The sequence below is a fragment of the Aedes aegypti genome, chromosome 2, assembly GCF_002204515.2.
Source record: "Aedes aegypti strain LVP_AGWG chromosome 2, AaegL5.0 Primary Assembly, whole genome shotgun sequence".
NCBI lineage: Eukaryota > Metazoa > Arthropoda > Insecta > Diptera > Culicidae > Aedes > Aedes aegypti.
Genome location: NC_035108.1, coordinates 204,734,164 through 204,754,875, shown reverse-complemented (window position 1 = coordinate 204,754,875; position 20,712 = coordinate 204,734,164). Strand labels below are relative to the sequence as shown.

Sequence of the window (20,712 nt, the reverse complement as noted above, 5' to 3'; positions counted from 1 at the left end):
ACTAGAACAGGGCCTGCTTCTTGCAATCAAAGTTTCTAAAAGTGTTCGGAACAAAGTTTTTGCGAGAAATTATTGTATAAAAAATAAAGTAAAAACTGATTTGCAGGAGCACCCTAACTTGTTTGTAAAAAAATATCATAACTCGCGAACCATAAGACATGGAAATGTTGGTTCTTCGGCAAAGTTGCTCCAAATTAATTGTTCTAAAACACTGTATACGCCCAAATGCGTCAGCAACAGTTTGTTTTCTGATCTCGTAAACTATAAGGGCCACCCTAATTTCACATCACTGAAAAAAATGTCTAAACTATATGGAGTAACTTTTCCAAAGACGCCATATATCTAAAACTGACGGTTGGGGCGCAAACATTTTTGTCATTCTAGATTTGGCTTTGGGACCGATGTGCATTGACATGTACATCTAGTCTATGCTATGCTATGCTTACCATTTTTATACATGCCAGAAAAAAAAACACATAATGCGCTTTAAAATTTCACTGACCTATCTTGCTTCCTGACTTATCTTGTCCTTTTTACCCTTTCACCTATTGTTGAACGGCCAAAAGCTTCGCCTATTAGTGAACATGTCGCGTATTGCTTATGGCGGGTTTAACAATTAGCGTGCTATCCAGTGATTGGCGATTTATCATGAACAAAGACAATTTTTTTCTCTCATTATGCTTATTCAACTATATTTTGTTAAACGATTGATATATCTCAACTATGGATTATCAGATCACCTATTACTTTTGCATTCACAGCTATTAGCGCAAATCGCCGAACCTGTTCCACCCATTATTTGCTCGTCTCATCAAACGTTTTCATTTTCCCTCACTTCTCCGCAGATTGTACGGCCGGAACAGATGTCTAGGATGTGGTGAAAAGATTGGTGCCGACGAGTTAGTAATGCGAGCCCTGGATAACGTGTTCCATCTCAAGTGCTTTATCTGCGTGGTGTGCGGAGTTCGACTTCAGAAGGGCGATCAGTACGTCATCAAGCAGAGCCAGCTGTTCTGCCGGCCGGACTACGAGAAGGAAGTGGAAATGCTTCAAGGATACAATTACGGTGAGGTTTGGGAGTTCCATTCTCCTCTAACTGTTATGTTTGTTTAACGAGAAACGGTCATTCCGCAGATGATTATTGCTGTGATGATATTTTTCAAACGAGAATCGACGGCAGACGTGGCCCGAAACGACCTCGAACTATTCTGACCACTCAGCAGAGGAGGGCGTTCAAGGCATCGTTTGAAATATCACCCAAACCGTGTCGAAAGATTCGAGAAGGGCTGGCCAAAGATACGGGTCTTAGCATACGAATAGTGCAAGTACAGTTGTTAAAGTTGTGGTTACAATTTCTTTCCGGAACTAAATAATCTCTTCCAATCAGGTGTGGTTTCAAAACCAACGAGCCAAGATGAAAAAGATGCAAAAGAAGCAGCTCAAGGATGGCAATAAAGGAAGTCACAACAACAGCAGCAGCAAAGGAAACGAGTCTCAGGATGAATTATCCGAAAACGAATCGAAGCTGTCGCTCAAAATCAAGGATGAAAATTCAAGTGAGTTCTTACGCACGTTTCGCAATATATGTCTACGGGCAAATTGAAGTCCTTTACTTCAAACAATGAGTCAAGGGTAAATAAAATACTCATAGACGTAGCCAGGAAGGGTAGGAGAGAGATGGCGTTGTTTCCCCATGGTCAACGTTTGAAAAGAAAATAATAATTGAACAGTTTCTAACGTTATATTTTTAAATATTTTGAAGATTGTCTCTTGCATTCTTGTTTCCCAAAAGAATGTGTTGTGATAAATTTCTTGGTCGACAGATCTACCGTAAGCTGGTCTAATTCAGCGCATTGCCAAATTTCGCGCATTACATGCAAAACTATTTAGATATGGGAATACACATTTATATTGCAGCAACTTTTTATGCCATTTGATGCTACTTTGATTTAGAATTATATTTGAATCACAAATAAAATCAAATAAGACATTTTCCGTGGCGTAAAACATTTAGACGTAATTAGACGCCATTTTTTTAATTTCCTTAGCGTCCGTGCTACAACTGCAGGAGAAACACGCGAAATATAAATAAAGCAAAAATTACTGAAAAAACTCATGAGGAGATTTCTTCATGTTATCTAGCTAAGTCCATGAAACACCTACAAAAATCCCACCTCTCCAACCACCAACATTCCTCTCTCATTTTCCCGGAAGGAACAGCTTAACACTTCCACCCAGAATCTCTCGACAGGTTTCGACTATGACGACGAATCGACATGCTGTATATGATACAAAGCCTCCCAAAGCCAAAGGTGTGAAGGAACTTTTCATTTACATTTCGACATAAATACTTTAGTTCTCCTTTCTGGATACACATTTTTGACACCCAAAGTGCCATTACTCTCTGTCAGCCCGCCGAGGACTGCTCGGGAGTTGCTACGGAACATTTCCAACCTACCCATCTGGAACACTCCCCCGCCACAACACATATGAGGCACATAACAAGTGGAAAACCAACTCCCTTGGCCTTTCAGTCATATTAGGTAGGCGCCTTGGCTATATTTAGTTGCCAAGTGCGAGAAAGGTGAAATGCCACAGGGATGTGGAAGGAAACCTTTTGTTTTGTCACATGGCTTTCGCCGACGGAGTCTGTGGATCATTGCCAGCTATTTGCGGTGATGCCGGAAGGTGAATTTAATGTAGTCGAGTCCCATCATTAAACTTCATTCAGCAGTGCTTTGGGCAAAAAAGTGAACTTTTTAACAACTGTCTCAATTGACCTACTTGATGGTGGGTAGGTGTGATGATAGAAACTTTTTCTTAACCTGTAAATATCTAGGACTATCGGTTCTATACCATTTCCCGGAAATCATTTCCCGCATACCCCATTTCCCGGAAAGACATTTCCCGGAATGACCCATTTCCCAAAAAGCAACTCAATGGTAAATAAAATAAGTAATTTCTGATTCTATACCATTTCTTAAAGCAAAGAAATATGAGAACCATGAAAAGAATGTGCAAAGTTCTAAGAATAGTTTATAAATAGTCACGAAAATAATGATCAAAGTTACCCGCACGGAGGTAATAACGACTGTTCATTTTATAAAGTGGACACCTTGTGCATGCTGTATCTTTTGAATTTATCAATGAAATTTCAATCGGTTTTCTGTACATCGTTCGACTAGTATTGTAAAATGTCGTGATAATAAAAAATCTCCAAAATAATTAAATTTCACACGAATATGGAACCACGTTTAGAACGGTCGATTTTTTGAAGTTATCAAAATCAAGAATTGTTAGAAAATGGCTGGAAAACTCGACAATATATATTTTTTACTAGTGGGCCCAGCAAACTTCGTCTTGCCATCAAGTAGGCTGTTAAAAAATGCGTCCCATACAAAATGACAGTTCCGTTCACACTCGTTTTTCCGATTTTCCCGGTGAATATCCTGGGATTTTTATACACACAAACACGTCGGAACTCTTGAAGAACAAAACGGAGAAAGAATCATTCAAATCTGTTGACCCGTTCGTAAGCCATTTCGTGACATACAAACACCACTCCATTTTTATTTATATAGATATTCAAAAAAGGCTTGTTCTTCGAAAGCATCATCAATCAGGAGCCTCATGGAAGAAATTAAATTATTTTTGGAGCAACAATTTTACAGATATAATAAAATCATTTTTCTTTGATATTTTTAGAGGAAAATATTTTAAATTTGAAGGAAACTGATATGAGTAGAATTTTTTGGTTTAAAGTACGTCCTGACGGAAGTACTAACATAGTATCAATATGAAAAACAAATTACGCTTTCATAGGGTTACTTATTTAGTCCCCACGTCACATTTAAAGCACAACAGAAAAACGATTGCTTTATTTTTAGAAGACTTTTCAAAATAAATTAACAATAACCAAAATTGGCAACACTGCTGTGACAAAATCGATTTTATTTTCCACATATTATTTTCATAACATGATATTCTGAGATTACCAATTGAAACATTCGAAGAAAAACGTTTACAATTTGCTGTAGATGCGTACAAGGTTTTAAAAGTAGTCTATTTAGTAAAACGACCATAAACAGTTAAATTCACTGCGGTTTAAGCTCACGATTTAGCTCTCGTTTATACAAATATAGCTTCGTTAGTAATCTTAACTAGTTTTGAGCATGCTTTTTACTTTTCTCTTTTGCTGGGAGTGCAAAGATGGTTTATCAGCAAATTTGGCCATAAATGGATAAATCACAAAAGTTTACTTATATCAGAGAGTGATGAAACATAGTTGATTATTTTAAAGCTATACCTTTAGTAGAATAGTAAAGGATACAAACATACAATTTGTTCACAAATATGAGGATTTTTGTTTTGCGAAAAATAATGTTAAACTTTAACGATCAGCTTTTCATAGGAGTTTTTGAAAATAAACTATTTAGCTCTTCAGCTGAAAACATTTTCTAAGAAAAAATGAACAGTCCTTATTTCATTGATGTTCCAATGCTTAATTGCATCCTTGTTTTTCATAAATAAAACTATTTAAAAATTTAATAATTAAGCAACAGACAACATGCTTTTAGCTTTATTGATAAATATTTTGACAAAATATATATTATTGATTTTATCCAACATATTTTTAGTTTTTTTTAAGATCGAGGTTTTTTAAGAGATCGAAACTTTTAACAGCTAGGATTTTTTTTCCAAACAATCTGATTCCAAGCTTAGTTGAGTCTATTTATGTATCATGTAGACCAATTTTCTATATTTTATATTCCTTTGAAAGGTTTCCAACTGTAAACTTACTTCTGTAGTGGCAAGTTGAGAACCACTATGGGCTATCGGTAAAATGAGAATTCATCTCATCAGCGATTTGAACTATTGAGCTCAAGTATATAAAACGTACACGAAAGGAGAGGAATACACCAGTTTGAATTCGTGATCAACCGAGTTAAGTTCTTTTACTTTTCCTAATTTAAAGAAGTACCCATACAGTTGTTTAGAACAGTTCAACTTGGATAATTGCCCTTCTTCCATACATAGGCTGTTCTATCGAGTTATGCTGTATGAACAATTAATAGTGTTCAAACTGATGAATAAACCCATCAACATAAATTCCTGTTATAGCTATTGCCATTTTCAAAGAGAATCACCCTTCTTTTGAAAGTTTGCCGTTCTTCCGAATTATACCGACAGAAACATTTTTGGCTAGAAGACTGCTAATATTGAACATCAGAAATTTTCCCTTCTTTCAAACTAAGGTTATTCTATTGATTAATGGGATTATATCTGGGCTGCGAATGGTAATAGTAGTAAGCTTGAATGTCACGAGACTCACGTGGCACTTCTCACTACAGTATTTTGAAAACGTGTATCTCATAAAGTAGCCTATTTTGGGTTCATGAATTTTCTGAATCATTAGTGTCATCGATAGCTGTAAATGGGGGAAATATGCTCAGGAAAATAGCACATTTTCCTACAGATGTTTTGGGTTGCCTTTAGCAACGGGTGCTTTACTACATTCCTGAGACGAGACTCGCGAAGAGCAAAAAAAAGCAACGTCATATGCAGCCCAGATTTCGCTGTCAGATGCAGCCAGTTGATTTTGTGGGCGAATATGTGGAGAGTATTGGAATCATTAATAAAAAAAATAATTCAGCGAAATATTCCATTTGATTTGCGCTGACGAAACTAAATCGAAACAAGCAAAACATTTGTTATTGCAATGTTTACTGCGTTTGCGGATGTGAAATTTAACTTGAAAAGGTTTTCTGAACTTGGAACGATGCAATCGCAATTCATCTTTGCCATTGAGTTCATGTAAAAGCTTGAACATCTTGCTCACAAATTTGTGTAAACACAGAATCGAAGAAGAAAATCTTAGCAACCGTAGAAAAAGAAGACCGACTTCGCGAGTCTCGTCTCAGCTACATTCTAAGCATTTTGCCTACAGCACCGATAGCTGAATTTCACTGGCTTCGCTGACTGCGATTAACTCTGCTTGGTAGTGCACATTTTTTACATATTGGACCAACTCCCTTCTTGTCAATTTTATAAGGCTTGTGACGCTTACTTTAACTCCTTCCGCACTTTGGAATGAATTTGAACTTTATGCTGTGATAGTGTTTCAATTGATATCATCTTCTTTTCTTTCTTTCTGGCATGACATAAACACATTCAAAAAAAGTTTCATTATTATTTTATAGAAAGTATTTGAACACAACCGGACTTTCGCCATTATAACTTGTTTATAGATGTTTTAAAACTGACTCTAAATTCAGTAAAATTTAAACAACCATACTTAAAAACTGCATATCATAATACACACTGAGATCGATAGCAGCTGTAAACATTTACAGTCTTCCACCCAGATTATACCTGAGCAAAGTTGGGTAACAAAACGATAACAAGTTGTGTTATCCGATAACAAGCATTTGATAACATAGTTTGTTTTCATTTTGGTTGAATAAGCAAGCAAAATAACAAACATGATAACAAAAGTTTATACTAAAGATATCATATAAATATCTCATTGTGTTATCATTTGAAACACATTGATAACAAGTTTATCCAGCCAATTTCTCTCCTTGATAACTCATTATATTATCAATTAGTTATATAGATCGAATGATGATAACAAATATATGACGTCATTCACCTGTCGATGGCATCCTCGATCTGACAGCTCGAAATTCGATAATAACAAGAGCTTTCGTATTGATAACAAAAAAATAACAGAATGAAATCATGATGTACATCTTGTTATCACTATGTTATGAGGTTGTTATTCGACTTTGCTCGGGTATAGAACATACTAATGCACAATTTTATTTTGCTTTGGGAATTGGTTACTCACCATACTCACAAAGAGTAACTTGCTCACTCACCTGAGAGTAATGACGTCATACTCATTGCGAGTATTACTCTTTACGTGAGTAATACTCGCAGTGAGTTATGACGTCATACTCTCGCGTGAGTTAGAGTAAGGAATGAGTGACTCACAGTGCTCAATTTTCTTAAAAATCAAGTGAATTTCTTGTGCCAGCAAGTGCGTGCTGACTTCTTCCTCCACATTCTCTAACCTTTTTTTAACCTCTAACCTTACATTGACCCATCTTCGGATAACTCACACGCGCTGTTTATGTATATTTTTCAGCTCTTCTCTTATTTTATCTTCAAAAAAAAAAAAAAATCATTTACACGAGTGAAAAGAAGGTCTTTCATATGTTGTCCGGATATAAAAACACTGACTCGTGATTCCGGACAGCCATTTTATACACCGTTAAATATACATTTGCGTAATTTTTCTCTGTTATAGAAGATTAAAAGTATCTCTCTGGACTTATTGTATTTTTAAAAGTTCAAAAAAATATACTTCACACACTTTTTTTTAAACTTCACGTTGTTCATACCTTGGCCTGCGCGTTCAAAGATCGATAAAACTTGATTTAAAATAGACCGCGATGGAATAACGTCCGACGGAAACAACAAACTTATTGTTATTTTTAGTATTATTTTGGCAATGGTAACTAGATTGAAAGTGGTTGTAAGTAGTCTCCCATATTTAAAATAAAGAGTGTGAATAAAATCCAAACATAATAACATTCAAACTAATGAATTTTATCAGAGTGTCCGAATATTAGTACCGTCCGGATTTTGATTCACCACGGTACAGGCAGCTAAAAAATACCACTAGGGATTTGAATTGGATTGGATAAAATTTAATTATATTTAATCATCTTCAGACATTCAGATTCTAGGGAGACTTCTACCAAGAGTATGCCCAGGCACTTTTTCCAATTAATATTTGTCAAGAATCCAAAATATTTTATGAGATTTTAAATTTTAATCGTTTCAAACAAACGTGTTTCACTACGATTTTTTTTAAAGTATCCATTTTTGCCTGGATTTTTGCTAAAATTTTTTCCAAATATTCCTGGGTTTCCCAATTTTTTCCCATGAGTTTTTCCAGCAGTTTATTATTCATTTATAATATTTTATTATGAGTTTTTCCACCAGGAAATTATTCAAGGATTCTTCATAATCATTCCGGAGAGAGTTTTTTCAATCCAATTTTTCAAGTTATTCGTCCAAAGATTATCCTTTAGCAAAAATTCTTCATAAAATTTATGTGGTGGGAATTCTTCTGGAGTTTCATCTAAAAATTTCTTCTGATAGATTCCCCCAGAAGTTTCTCAAAGAATTTATTCAAGAATGTCTTCAGAAGACGAAATGGTTTAAATATTAAATATGCCAAAAGATTTCTCCATGAATCCCGTAAACTGCCAAAAGTTAGTTAACCACGAAATGTTCTTAGGAAAATTCTTAAAAGATATTTTGAGATGTTCTATTGGATGAGTACTTCTAGGAGTTCCTTTGACCATTTTTTCACGAACTTCCCCAAGAAAATTCTCAACTGTTTTTTGGACAGTACTATGAATTCGTGTTAGAATTCCTCCTAAGTTTCTTTCAGATTTGTGGGGTCGGCATACCGGGTACAGAGCCGTAGCGTGGTATCTTGGTGCCCTTGGCAAAAGCTCCGTCAAGCGCCTCCTCCCTTTTAGAATAATAATGAAAAAAATCATGGTATGTGTTAATTAATATTTTATTCATTTTCCATACTTAGCAACTTAAAACTTAACTTTACGCGCTTTCACATTTGCAAACTCGGTAACAAGAGTATCCAAACTCATTCTAGACAAAATTTTGTTTTCAATCGATATTATAGCAATGTTGGTGAGCCGTTCTTGATTCATCTGGTTGATCTCAAATACTTTTTAATAATTGTAAGCTTACTGAAACTTCGTTCGCAACGTGCCGCTGTTACGGGTAGTATTACAAAAATTCTCAAACTTGTCGTTCTATTCTGATACAAATCACTTAGAGAGTATTGCTGAATACACTTGAGTAAGTCACAAGGAGATTCCTTTTCAATATCACTCAAAAGTAGCGGAATTTGAGACTTGAACACTTCACACTCAATCTGTTCGGTAAAAATAACTGGGTTTTTGAACTACCGAAAAAGTCAGTAAACTAAAAATAAATGTCAGAAATCGGAAACCATAGACTTTTCACTGAAATTTTGCAGAGAGCTTTTTCTTTACATCATGTATTGATAAAAAATAAAACATGGTGAAATTTGCTTTTCAATTACGCGTCACGACAGTTTTCATTTTACTGACTTTTTCGATAGTTCCAAAACCCAGTGAAATTTTACCGACCTCAGTAATTTAATCTAAGTATGTTCTAATTCCGGTATGAGCTGGGCTACATCGACATCGAAAGAGTATTTTAGAGCAAAATAATCTTTAAATCGTTTGATTTAAAGTTATTTCCGAAAAGAAAAGAAAAATCTTCGGAGATCTCTGCAAGTCCTTCATATCTGCTTTTGTGTTCTTCGATTATTTTGTCGAAGACGTTGTTAATTTCCACTGCAAATTGTTCCTTTGGAGACGTGTGTTTTATTGCTGCCTCTGTAGTTTCGTCTGCAAAACGCTTTTTTCGCCAATTTCGTTGTTCCGGAAAGTAATTGTCGATACCCATGTCGCAGCAAGCAGATTTTGCTACGGTGATTACTTCATCCATTATATTTTCAAGCATTTCAATCAGCGTGGACAACAGTCCCTGGATCAGTGCAGTATCGATAGTCATAGAATACTTTTGAAGCATTGAATTCACTCTGTCTATTGCAGATAATATTCTTGCCCACAAATTCAAGAGACAAATAAACTTGATATTCATTGCGATTAATGAAGTTGCCTCAAAAACCGTGTCATTACTGCCATGAACTGATCTCTGTTGGACATCTCTTTCAAAAGAAACCAAACAGGAATCATGGTTTTTCTCAGCGCACGCTGTCAACCGTCGCCCTGTCTTCTCATTTGTGTGGATGAAATCGATGAAATGAGATAACGAATGTACTGAGTAGCAGGCTCAGTTTCAGTAGGGACGTAGCACCAGGGAAAACAAGAATAAGAAGATGAGTATACGTGACCTGTTTTTAGTGGCAGTCTCGAAACTCAACATGTTGATGGCTAACAAGGTGAAAAAACTCATCTCATTAGATAACATTCTAGGAGTTTCGCATTATCGTGTTACTTCGGGAGCTAGTTTTAGTTATTATTTCCTGTTTTTTGACTCTAAATTCACTCAAGTCATTAACTAGTTTATTTATTCAGTTCTCTGCGATCGAGGATGAACTGCAATAATATAATGCCGCTCATACTTATTTGACGGAGCACCTTATCACCTTCATCCATCATCCATCCAAGCTAATCAATCCGCCGACCATTATGGGTTACAATGATAATCTTGAAAAACTCGGTTAAAATATCGCTTAGGTCGATCCGCTCCGCAGGCTAAAAGGGGAAAACGGTTCATAAGGTTTCATAAAAGTCACATACTTGTGAAATATGCTGAAACAATGTCCAATTGTATGAACCGCACACTATACTCAATGTTTCATGCCTTGTGTTGCCATGGTCTTCCTCCGTTTGGCAATGTTCGAAGCATACAACCGTCTAGCAAAAAGGACTCATTTTGCTGTGGGGCTTTGTCATGGCTTGAAATGGCAGGAATGAAAAATTACTCCTTCAAGTTGCGAGGGAAAAATGTGCCAGACGACATCCACCCAATAGCTTACAACTGGGATCTGTTCTATTCGCTTTTCCTATGTAGGGTGACGTGCCCGAATAAGGGCCATTCTCATTGCACCGTGCCGGGGCTGGGACTCGTCCGGGGCCCGACCGGGTTATGTTTTGAATAACTTTCATGTGTTTTATATGTGAGTGTTCACACCGAGAATCTATGACATTTGGTCGAATGACGTTTCGTCGAAAGTACATTTGGTCGAATGGACATTTGATCGAAAATAATGCAATTGATTGAAAAAGTGTTCGACATTTGATTGAAAGGACATTTAGTAGAGTATTTAGTTGAATATGGGTTTATCAGATTTCTGAACAGATTCACATTTTGTCGTTATTACAGTGTTTGAGTGATTGAAAACGGGCAGTGCGTATGGACTTATCCACGCCCGAGTAACACACGCCCGAGTAACACACATGTTTTAATTAGGGCATATCAACTGGGCGGTCTTCTTTTATTGTCGACTTTCTTTTTCTTTTCCGCTCTAAATGTATAAATGCAAATCAAACATAAAATGACATCCGGACAGATAGGGGGGCTCAGATAGCCGTAGCGGTAAACGCGCAGCTATTCAGCAAGACCAAGCTGAGGGTCATGGGTTCGAATCCCACCAGTCGAGGATTTTTTCGGGTTGGAAATTTTCTCGACTCTCAGGGCATAGAGTATCATCGTACCTGCCACACGATATACACTGTTGAAAAATTGGGGCAGCAGGGACGACAGTCCAGGGGCTTAACGGACCCCCCCCCCCCCAGGACCTCTGCGAGTTGGGGAGTTGCCCAGGATGTGGTGAAGTTCGCAGTGGGCTCTGATGAACCTTCATAAAAACCACAAAAATCCGAATGCAACTCTGTCACAGCGACCGGTGCCGCTTAAAGTACCCTAGCCCAAACTAACAGGAGTGCCAACCGGCACATCAGGATTGATACCAGTGAGATCCTGATTATGGCATACTGGTCGCGATACAAACGGACAAGGCATGGAATTACGAGTAGGAGTGCTTCGAGCACATTGGGACCAACGCCAGTACGGCCCCAATTATGTATACTGGCAGCGCACGACAAAGGACAAGTAACGGTATATGTACAGCTAATGCTCGATAACTGGGTGCTATTTAACTGGGCTGCTTTTTAACTGGGTGCTCGCTAACTGGGCTGTAGCCCAGTTAAAAAACAGTTAAACGTCAAAAACTTTCACCATCCCGTAACTGACGAGGGGCGTGCATATGCAAAATAAGGTTTCGGCATTATTTTTTTAATTGTAATTCTTTTCGGTTTTTCAGGAAGCGAGTCACCGAGGAAGATCATACGCCATATTTTCTGGCGAGCGACTCGTGCGATCCACCTCCTCTTTCGAATTGGCGATAATTTTAACTTTTTCCACCAACGTAAGGGTTTTTTGTTTCCGTTTGCGGTTGGTGCCCGTGGGATGTCCATTGCAGGAACGAAAACTGTTTAATTCACCTTAAAATTTACAAGACGGTACGATTAAAACGCGAATTCAATGACGGAATGACACGAACACGACGCGATTCCAAAACCGAATGACGCCAACCAAAACTTTGCATCTAAGTCCCCCTCGATTTTTATTTGAATGTGTGTGTGCGTTGGAATGGCAGTCCAGTTATCGAGCACTGCTCGCTAACTGGAAGGTTCTCTCAGCCCAGTTATCGAGCATAAGCTGTACTGGATAATATGCTTTGAGGCTGACAGCGGCGACATTCTACTCCCTTAGTAGGGTCGGGTGACACTGGCCCGAAACGGCGAGTGGGTTAATGGCGCAGGCTGCCCCCGTCCCGTAAAACCGTGGCAGGCCTTAGAGTACGTTCCAAATCCGTCGCCTGGTTTTTCCAACTGGGTGGGAGTAGGCTCAGATGCCATTACCTGACCTGCGCCGATCCGGCTCTGAACATAGTACCCCATAAAGGACTATGTCAACCCTAGCATGGCCTCCCTGCTTGCATAGATAACCATGGGATTATGAAGGCGACTATTCCAGCGGAGATGGATAGCGGCTATTAGGGGGACCCATAAGAGATGATCAACCAAAACAAACAACTAGCGGAATGTGAAGGAGAGGCTTCTGGACCTATCAGTAACCGGCTAAGGTTCCCGCCAAGGAAGGAGGCGACCAACTTTATTGAAAACAGTGTGGGCAAAAGCCTAGATACTGTGACGACGGCAGGCACTGGCCGCTCCAGTGCAACATGTGTGGTGACCGATGGCCCGGGACTAATCGAGGCCATGGATCGCAATAGGGAGTACCTCCCTAAAATGCAGGTAGCTGCTGAGCAACTTGATGTCATCATCGAATATGTTAAAAGCAAAACAAATATCAGCAAAGACTTGAAAACAAGTCTACTGAAATTGCGACAATCAGTCCTAGCTGCAAAGCAGGACTACGAGAAAGCCAAGGAACAACTGGGCAAGGTAGAAGGCCAAAAAGACAGTAGGTCGTGTCAGACCGAAGTGTTTTCCTTCACAGGCAACGCGAATATATCTGATGATATTATTCGATACGCGATGCGGAAGAGGGAAGCTTCCGGGGATGAATACGTGGCGAAAAGACGTATGGTTGCTAAGGGAAAAGTGACCTACGCGGCCGTCCTCCAAAGCGGAAAAGCTGGCACGAGCCAAGCCCCGCGATCAAGAGGACATGGCAACAAAGGAGAGGCCAACACCAATCCTAAAGCCAAGAAAAAGGAGCCACGGGTTAACCGGAACCAGGCAGTGCATCCACAGGAACCACGGGCGCAAGGCAACAGCAACCCGTGGATACGAGTTGGAAATAAGAAAAAACAGAGGAAACCGAAAACGGAGCCCAAGGAGAGCGCTAAACCGAAAACAGCGAAACGTAGGAATTTAGGCGAAGCCCTCGTTATCAAAACGGAGGAAGCAAAATACGCCGAGGTTCTGAAGGCGATGCGAAGCACAGAGAAGCTATCGCCATTGGGCGCAGACGTGCGAAGCATAAGGCGAACTAGGATTGGTGAAATGATCCTAGTCTTAAAGAAGGACGCCAAGGAAAAGGGTGCAGTCTATAAGCAACTGGCACAAGAAGTACTTGGTGACGAGGTTGATGTAAGATCCCTTACTGCTGAAGCGACTCTCCAGTGTAAAAATCTGGATGAGGTCACCGATGCAGCGGAGGTCTCGGCTGCCCTCAAAGAGCAGTGTGACATCGACGTAGCCAGTAAGGCCATCCACCTTAGAAAGGGCCCGCAGGGCACCCAGGTGGCGGCGATCAGGCTGCCGGTCGCAGAGGCCAACAAAGCGAAGAACTTGGGCATACTCAAGGTAGGCTGGTCGGTTTGCCGGCTGAGCATACAACAGCCTCCTGAAGTTTGCTTCAAGTGTTTCGGGAAGGGCCATAAGTCGTGGAATTGCAATGGTCCCGACAGAAGTAAGATGTGCAGAAAATGCGGCGCTGAAGGCCATAGGGCAAGCGATTGTAAGCAAATCGCTAAGTGCCTAATATGTGTCGACAGAGCAGACAACGGACACTTAACGGGCGGACCCAAATGTCCGGGCACAAGCGGAGTATCAAAGCAGCCAAAACGGAAGTAACACAGTTAAATTTAAACCACTGTGATGCAGTCCAGCAGCTGCTTTGGCAGTCAGTCTCGGAAACCAAGACTGACGTGGTGTTATTATCGGACCCATACCGCATACCAGCCAACAACGGGAACTGGGTGGCGGATAGGTCTCAACAGCTAGCAGCTATAGGGACGACAGGACGATACCCAATCCAAGAAGTAGTCTCTAGCTCAAATGACGGTTTTGCGATAGCAAAAATCAACGGCGTGTTCTATTGCAGTTGTTACGCGCCCCCAAGGTGGTCGATTGAGGAATTTTCCCACATGGTTGACAGGATGATGGCCGAACTAGCTAATCGGCAGCCAGTAGTGATAGCTGGCGACTTTAATGCATGGGCAGTGGAGTGGGGTAGCCGCTGCACCAATCAAAGAGGCCAGCTATTGTTGGAATCCCTGGGCGCATTAAATGTAGAGCTGGCAAATGTGGGTACAGTGAGTACCTTCCGCAGAAATGGTGCAGAATCGATCATCGACGTGACGTTTTGTAGTCCTAACCTTTTAGGTACCATGAACTGGCGCGTTGATGACGGTTATACTCATAGCGATCATCAATCGATTCGCTATAGTATAATACCAGGCGGGCAGAAGGCAGCGCGATGTAACTCGACCAAAGCCCGAGGATGGAAAACAGCGCGCTTCGACGGCGAAGTATTCACTGAAGCCCTGAGGCGTGAACGAAACACTCTGGACCTAAACGGTGAAGAGCTAGTTGCTATGATATCACGAGCGTGTGATGCTTCCATGCCGAGAAAAGCCCCTCCTAGAAAGAACAGGCCGCCAGTGTATTGGTGGTGCGAATCAATTGCAAATCTTCGAGCAATCTGCCTTCGGGCTAGACGAAGAATGCAACGCGCACGCACAGAAGCACAAAGAGAGGAACGCGGTGCAGCATTCAGAGAGGCAAAGTTGGCTCTCAAAAAGGAAATCAAGAGTCGAAAACGGGCATGCTTTGAAAGTCTATGCGAGAGTGCCAATTCTAGTCCATGGGGTGACGCCTACAGAGTGGTAATGGCTAAGACCAAAGGAGCCATAGCGCCCCAAGAGAAATCGCCCGAGTTGCTGCGATCGATAATCGATGTACTCTTCCCGCACCATCCCATAAGCCCATGGCCCCCAGCGCCGTATGTGGCAGATGAAGGAGAAGAAGTGGCGAGAGTGACGAACGAAGAGCTGGCAGAAGTCGTGAAATCATTCGCGTCAAACAAGGCACCGGGACCCGATGGTATCCCGAATGTTGCCTTAATAGCGGCAGTGAATACGGATCCGGACATGTTCAGAACCACGATGCAACGCTGCATTGATCAAGGAATCTTCCCGGATGTATGGAAGCGACAGAAATTGGTGCTACTACCAAAGGCGGGGAAACCACCAGGTGACCCGTCGGCGTATATACCTATCTGTCTACTAGATACGACGGGCAAGTTATTGGAGAGGTTGATTCTCAACAGACTAGTACCGTATACGGAGAGTGCGGACGGCCTGTCCAACAACCAGTTTGGATTCAGAAAAGGTAAATCTACTCTGGACGCCATCCAGTCGGTCGTTCAAACAGCTGAGGTGGCAATCGAGCATAAAAGGAGCGGCATCCGTTACTGCGCGGTTGTCACTCTGGATGTGAAGAATGCGTTCAACAGCGCAAGCTGGGAAGCAATAGCACACGCGCTTCACCGCCTCAAGGTACCGGTGCAGTTGTGTAAGCTTCTAGAAAGCTATTTTGATGGTAGGATTCTACTGTATGACACAGAGGAGGGGCAGAAAAGCGTTCGAATTACCGCGGGAGTACCTCAAGGTTCAATCCTGGGCCCGCTGTTATGGAATGCGATGTACGATGACGTACTGAGGCTGCCCCTTCCGACGGGTGTTAAGATTGTTGGCTTCGCCGACGATATCACCCTAGTGGTCTATGGTGAATCGATGGAGGAAGTAGAGTTGACAGCAGCGCACTCTATTTCCCTGGTTGAGGAATGGATGAAGTCTAGGAAACTAGGACTGGCCCGTCACAAGACTGAGGTGGTGGTGGTCAACAACCGCAAGTCCGAGCAACGGGCGCTTATCTCGGTAGGTGATTGCACCATAGAGTCCAAGCGATCCCTTAGGCATCTTGGGGTAATGATCGATGACAAGCTGAGCTTCGCTAGCCACGTTGAATATGCCTGTAAAAGGGCATCTACGGCTATAGCGGCGCTTTCGAGGATGATGTCTAACAGCTCTGCTGTAATTGCCAGCAAACGCAAGCTGCTGGCAAGCGTGGCGCTATCCATACTAAGGTATGGAGGACCAATCTGGTCAAAAGCGCTTAGAACGAACAGAAACCTAAAGCGGTTGGAAAGCACGTACAGGATAATGTGCTTAAGAGTAGCAAGTGCATACCGGACGGTATCTAAAGAGGCCGTGTGCATCATAGCCGGGATGACGCCCATCGGGCTCATCATCAAGGAAGATGTTCAATGCTTCAACCAAAGGGGTACCAGAGGAGTCCGCGACACGTGTAAAGAGGAAACGCTCAGAAGCTGGCAGCAGGAATGGGATAACTCCATTAAGGGTAGATGGACCCATCGACTAATACCAAATGTGTCAGATTGGTATGGTAGAAGCCATGGGGAAGTGAACTTCCACCTGACGCAGTTTCTGTCAGGACATGGTTGCTATAGACAGTACCTGCATAGGTTCGGGCACTCAGAATCTCCTGCGTGCCCCAATTGTGCTGGTGTAGAGGAAACAGCGGAGCATGTCGTGTTCGATTGCCCCCGTTTCATTGTTGTGAGAGGTCGCATGCTCACTACATGCGGAGGGGACACGTCCCCCGACAATATTATAGAGAGAATGTGTGCGGATGCCGAGTGCTGGAATGCAGTAACTACGGCTGTCACTCACATTATGTTAGAATTGCAGCGTCTATGGCGCGCCGACCAAGAGTTGGCTGCAGAGGATTAGCCCTGCCGAGGCTGGTCCCTTGTAACATTGTTTAAGTCGGCTAGGAGAAGCAGTTTGCCTAGGCTACTTCTGCTACACGTGTTGTGCTATATGCACTGGTCCCTTCCCGAAGAAATACCGTAAGGTGGTTCCGGGGAGATGAGGGTCTGAGTCCAAGGGTCATGTCGATGCACTGTTCACCACTTGAGCAATTCTAAATGCACAGTGCATAGGCTGGTTTTAGCGGGTCGTCGTTGGTGCGTCATCCCCGCATTCCCTGAGTTATCTTCTCAGGGGATCTGTTTGCAGATTTCCCCCTTGTAAAAAACAAAAAAAAAAACACGATATACAAATGCCAATTGGCAAAGAAAGCTCTCAGTTAATAACTGTGGAAGTGCTCATAAGAACACTAAGCTGAGAATCTGGCTTTGTCCCAGTTGGGACGTAACGCCAGAAAGAAAAATAAGGAGAAGACATCCGGACAAACATCCGGTGAATTAATGTTCACCGGATGAACATTGAGTGGATGAATGCGCAGCAAAATCGTTCATTTTATTGTAAACACGGTCTGTAGTAAAAGTTTTCTTCCCGCTGGAAGTTGCAACGTGACGTCATCGTAGATTAGTTCATATGGTTCTGCTAGAACAACGTGATAGGGTGCGAGAAGTCCGCTTTGTTGTACTTCTGAAATTTATTTAATGAACTTCAAGCCTTCATTATGCGACTAGCGATATTTCGGGGTTCAAGTTAATCAGACTCTCCCACAAGATAGATGGACTCCTTACGTTTTTGACGTTCCTTGCTGGTATTTTTCTCATTCTCAGTCACTCGAATGAATTCGGAACTACTGAAACTGCTGATGTTTTCTTCGGCTTTCTGTGAGAAAAACAAGGAGAGATATATTGTTTGCTTTTTTTCTCGCACACGATGACAGTTCCTTACGAGGTTTTCCATAAGTGCGAGTGTTTTGTAAATCTCTTTTTGTTTCGTAGTCGCGAATCGGGACGAGCAGATCTAATAAGGAAGAAGTCAAGTTGTGTCACCTCAGTCGACTCATCTCTCCTAACCCGGAACACAGAATTTATCTTCTACTATCAACTGATGCTATCGACACCGTCATTGAAGCCTCAAGTAATGTAAAAACTAGAGGTCACAATAAACTGATTCACCATGAGTAAGACAATGACAATTCGAGGTGACTAAATAGCTTTATGCCCAACCGTTTTATGTCTGGTCATCATTTTTTTTTTAATAATGATGATATTCTGGAGGAATAATAAATTCAACATATTTTCATGTTCCCAACATCTAGACAATTTATAGTAATTGAATATTTTGGTAAACGTAGGAAAACTATTTCTATAGCATTTGACATCATTTCCTTTGGGGTCCTAGCACTAGTGCGCAAATTTGATTGAATCCAACTAGATCGAAGTTTTCCAGTTCAATTTTAGATCACAAACAACTGTGCAAAATTTGTGCGCGATCAGTTTCATCTACTGTGTGTTCTGGAACTGATCCATAAATTCTTTCAGGAATTCCTCCAGAAGTTCCTTCAGGAAACTCTCCAGAAGTTGCTCTATTACAAATACTTTAGGACTTCCTTCAGAAATTCTTCCAAGAGTTTCTTGAGGAACACCCTCCAGGAGTTCCTTGAGGACTCCCACCAGGAGTATCTCCAGGAGTTTCTTGTGGAATACCTCCAGGACTTCCTCCAACAATTCCTTTAGGAACTCCTTTAGAAGACTCTTAAGGAATTACTCCAGGAGTATCTTCAGGGATTCCTCCAGAAGTTCGTTCAGGAATTCCTACAGGAGTTTCTTTAGCACTTCTTCTAAGAGTAGCTTCAGGAATTTCTCTAGGAAATCCTTCAGGAATACCTCTAGGATTTTCTTTAAGAATTCCTCCAGGAGTTCCTTCAAGATTGCTCCAGAAAACCTTCAGGAAATTCTCCAGGAGTTGCTCCATCAAATTCTTTTGGAGTTCCTCCAGGAATTCTTTTAGGAATTCATCCAAGAATTCCTTGAGGAACACCCTCCAGGAGTTCCTTCAAGACTTCCACCAGGAGCATCTCCAGGAGTTCCTTCTGGAATACCTCCAAGATTCCTTTCAACAATTCCTTTAGGAACTTCTTTAGAAGTTTCTTCAGGAATTCCTCCAGGAGTATCTCCAACAATTCCACCAAAAGTTCGTCCAGGAATTCCTCCAGGAGTTCCTTCAGAACTTCCTCCAGGAGATCCTTCTGGAATTTCTCTAAGATTTTCTATAGGAATGCCTGCAGGAGTTCCTTCAGGAATTATTTCAGGAGTTGGTCTACGGATTCCTTTAGAAATTCCTCCATAAATTCCTCCAGAAACCCCCAAAATTTCTCTGAACGAACTTCTGGAGGACTCCTGGAGGAATTTCCTATAGGAATTCCTCGAGGAAGTCCTGGAGGTATTCCAGAAGGAACTCCTGGAGATACTCCTGGTGGAAGTCCTGAAGGAACTCGTAGAAGAATTTCCGAAGAAATCCTGTAGAATTTTCGGAAGGAAAGCCTGGGGGAATTCCTGAAGAAACTTCTGGAGGAATATTTGGGGTAGTTCCTGGAGGAACTGCTGGATTAATCCCAGGAGAAATTCTTGGAGGAACTCCTGGATGAATTCCTAAAGGAACTTCTGAATGAATTCCTGAAGGAACTCCTAGATTTCTTCCAGGTATTCCTCCAAATATTTCTGCAGTAGTTTCTCCATGGATTCTTCCATCAGTTTTTTTCAGGAGTTCCTTCGGGAATTCCTTTAGCATTATTTTCAGGAATTCCTCCAGGAGTGGCTTCAAGAATTCCTTCAGAAGTTTTTCCAACGATTCCTCCACGAGCTCCTTGAAGGATTCCCAAAGGAGTTCTGCTAGAGATCCCTAAGGATTTCTTCCGAAATACCTCCTAGTACCTCATAAAGAATTTCTTCTCGAGTTCCTGCAGAGATTATCCTTTATAGATTCCTGCAGGAGTTCTTCTAGTAGTTCCTTCAGGAAATCCTCCTGAAGTTGTTTTAGTAATTATACCAGGAGTTTTTTCAGGAATACCTCCAGGAGTTCTTTCAGGGATTCCTCATAGTTTTTTTTAGAGATTCCTCCAGGAGCTCCTTCAGGGATTTCTTTTCAAGATTCCTCTAAGAGTTCCTTCATGGATTCCTTCATGAGTTTTTTCTGGAATTCCTTCAGGAATTTCGTCAAAAGTTTCACCAGGAATTCCTTCCGGAACCTTTTAACGAACTCTTTCAAGAATTCATTGAAGAAATTCTTGAAGGAGTCCTTCCAGCAACTCAAACAGGGATTCATCCAGAAATTCCGCAAGACATTTCTCAGGAAACCCCCCCAGGAATTTCTCCATGTAATTCTCCGGAAAATTCTCCAGATATTCCTTCAAGTATTCCCGTATGATATCCTGGAGGATTTCCTGATGGTATGTGTGGAGAAAATCCTGAACGATTCGATGGAAAAAATCTGTAATTTGAAGAGAAAAATCTGGACGAATTCCTGGAGAACTTTCCGGAAGATTCCTTGGAGTAATTATAAGAGGAATT

The 20,712-nt window shown here is 41.2% G+C and overlaps 1 protein-coding gene across 1 annotated transcript in view; it reads left to right on the top strand.

Moving 5' to 3' along the window:
- Positions 1–20,712, top strand: part of LOC5570351 (LIM homeobox transcription factor 1-alpha) — a 139,086-nt gene that overhangs the window by 82,835 nt on the left and 35,539 nt on the right. The window contains exons 3-5 of the mRNA XM_021843765.1: positions 846–1,066; positions 1,135–1,325; positions 1,388–1,556. Of these exons, the coding sequence (XP_021699457.1) occupies positions 846–1,066; positions 1,135–1,325; positions 1,388–1,556 (581 nt within the window). The remainder of the gene's footprint in view (positions 1–845; positions 1,067–1,134; positions 1,326–1,387; positions 1,557–20,712) is intronic.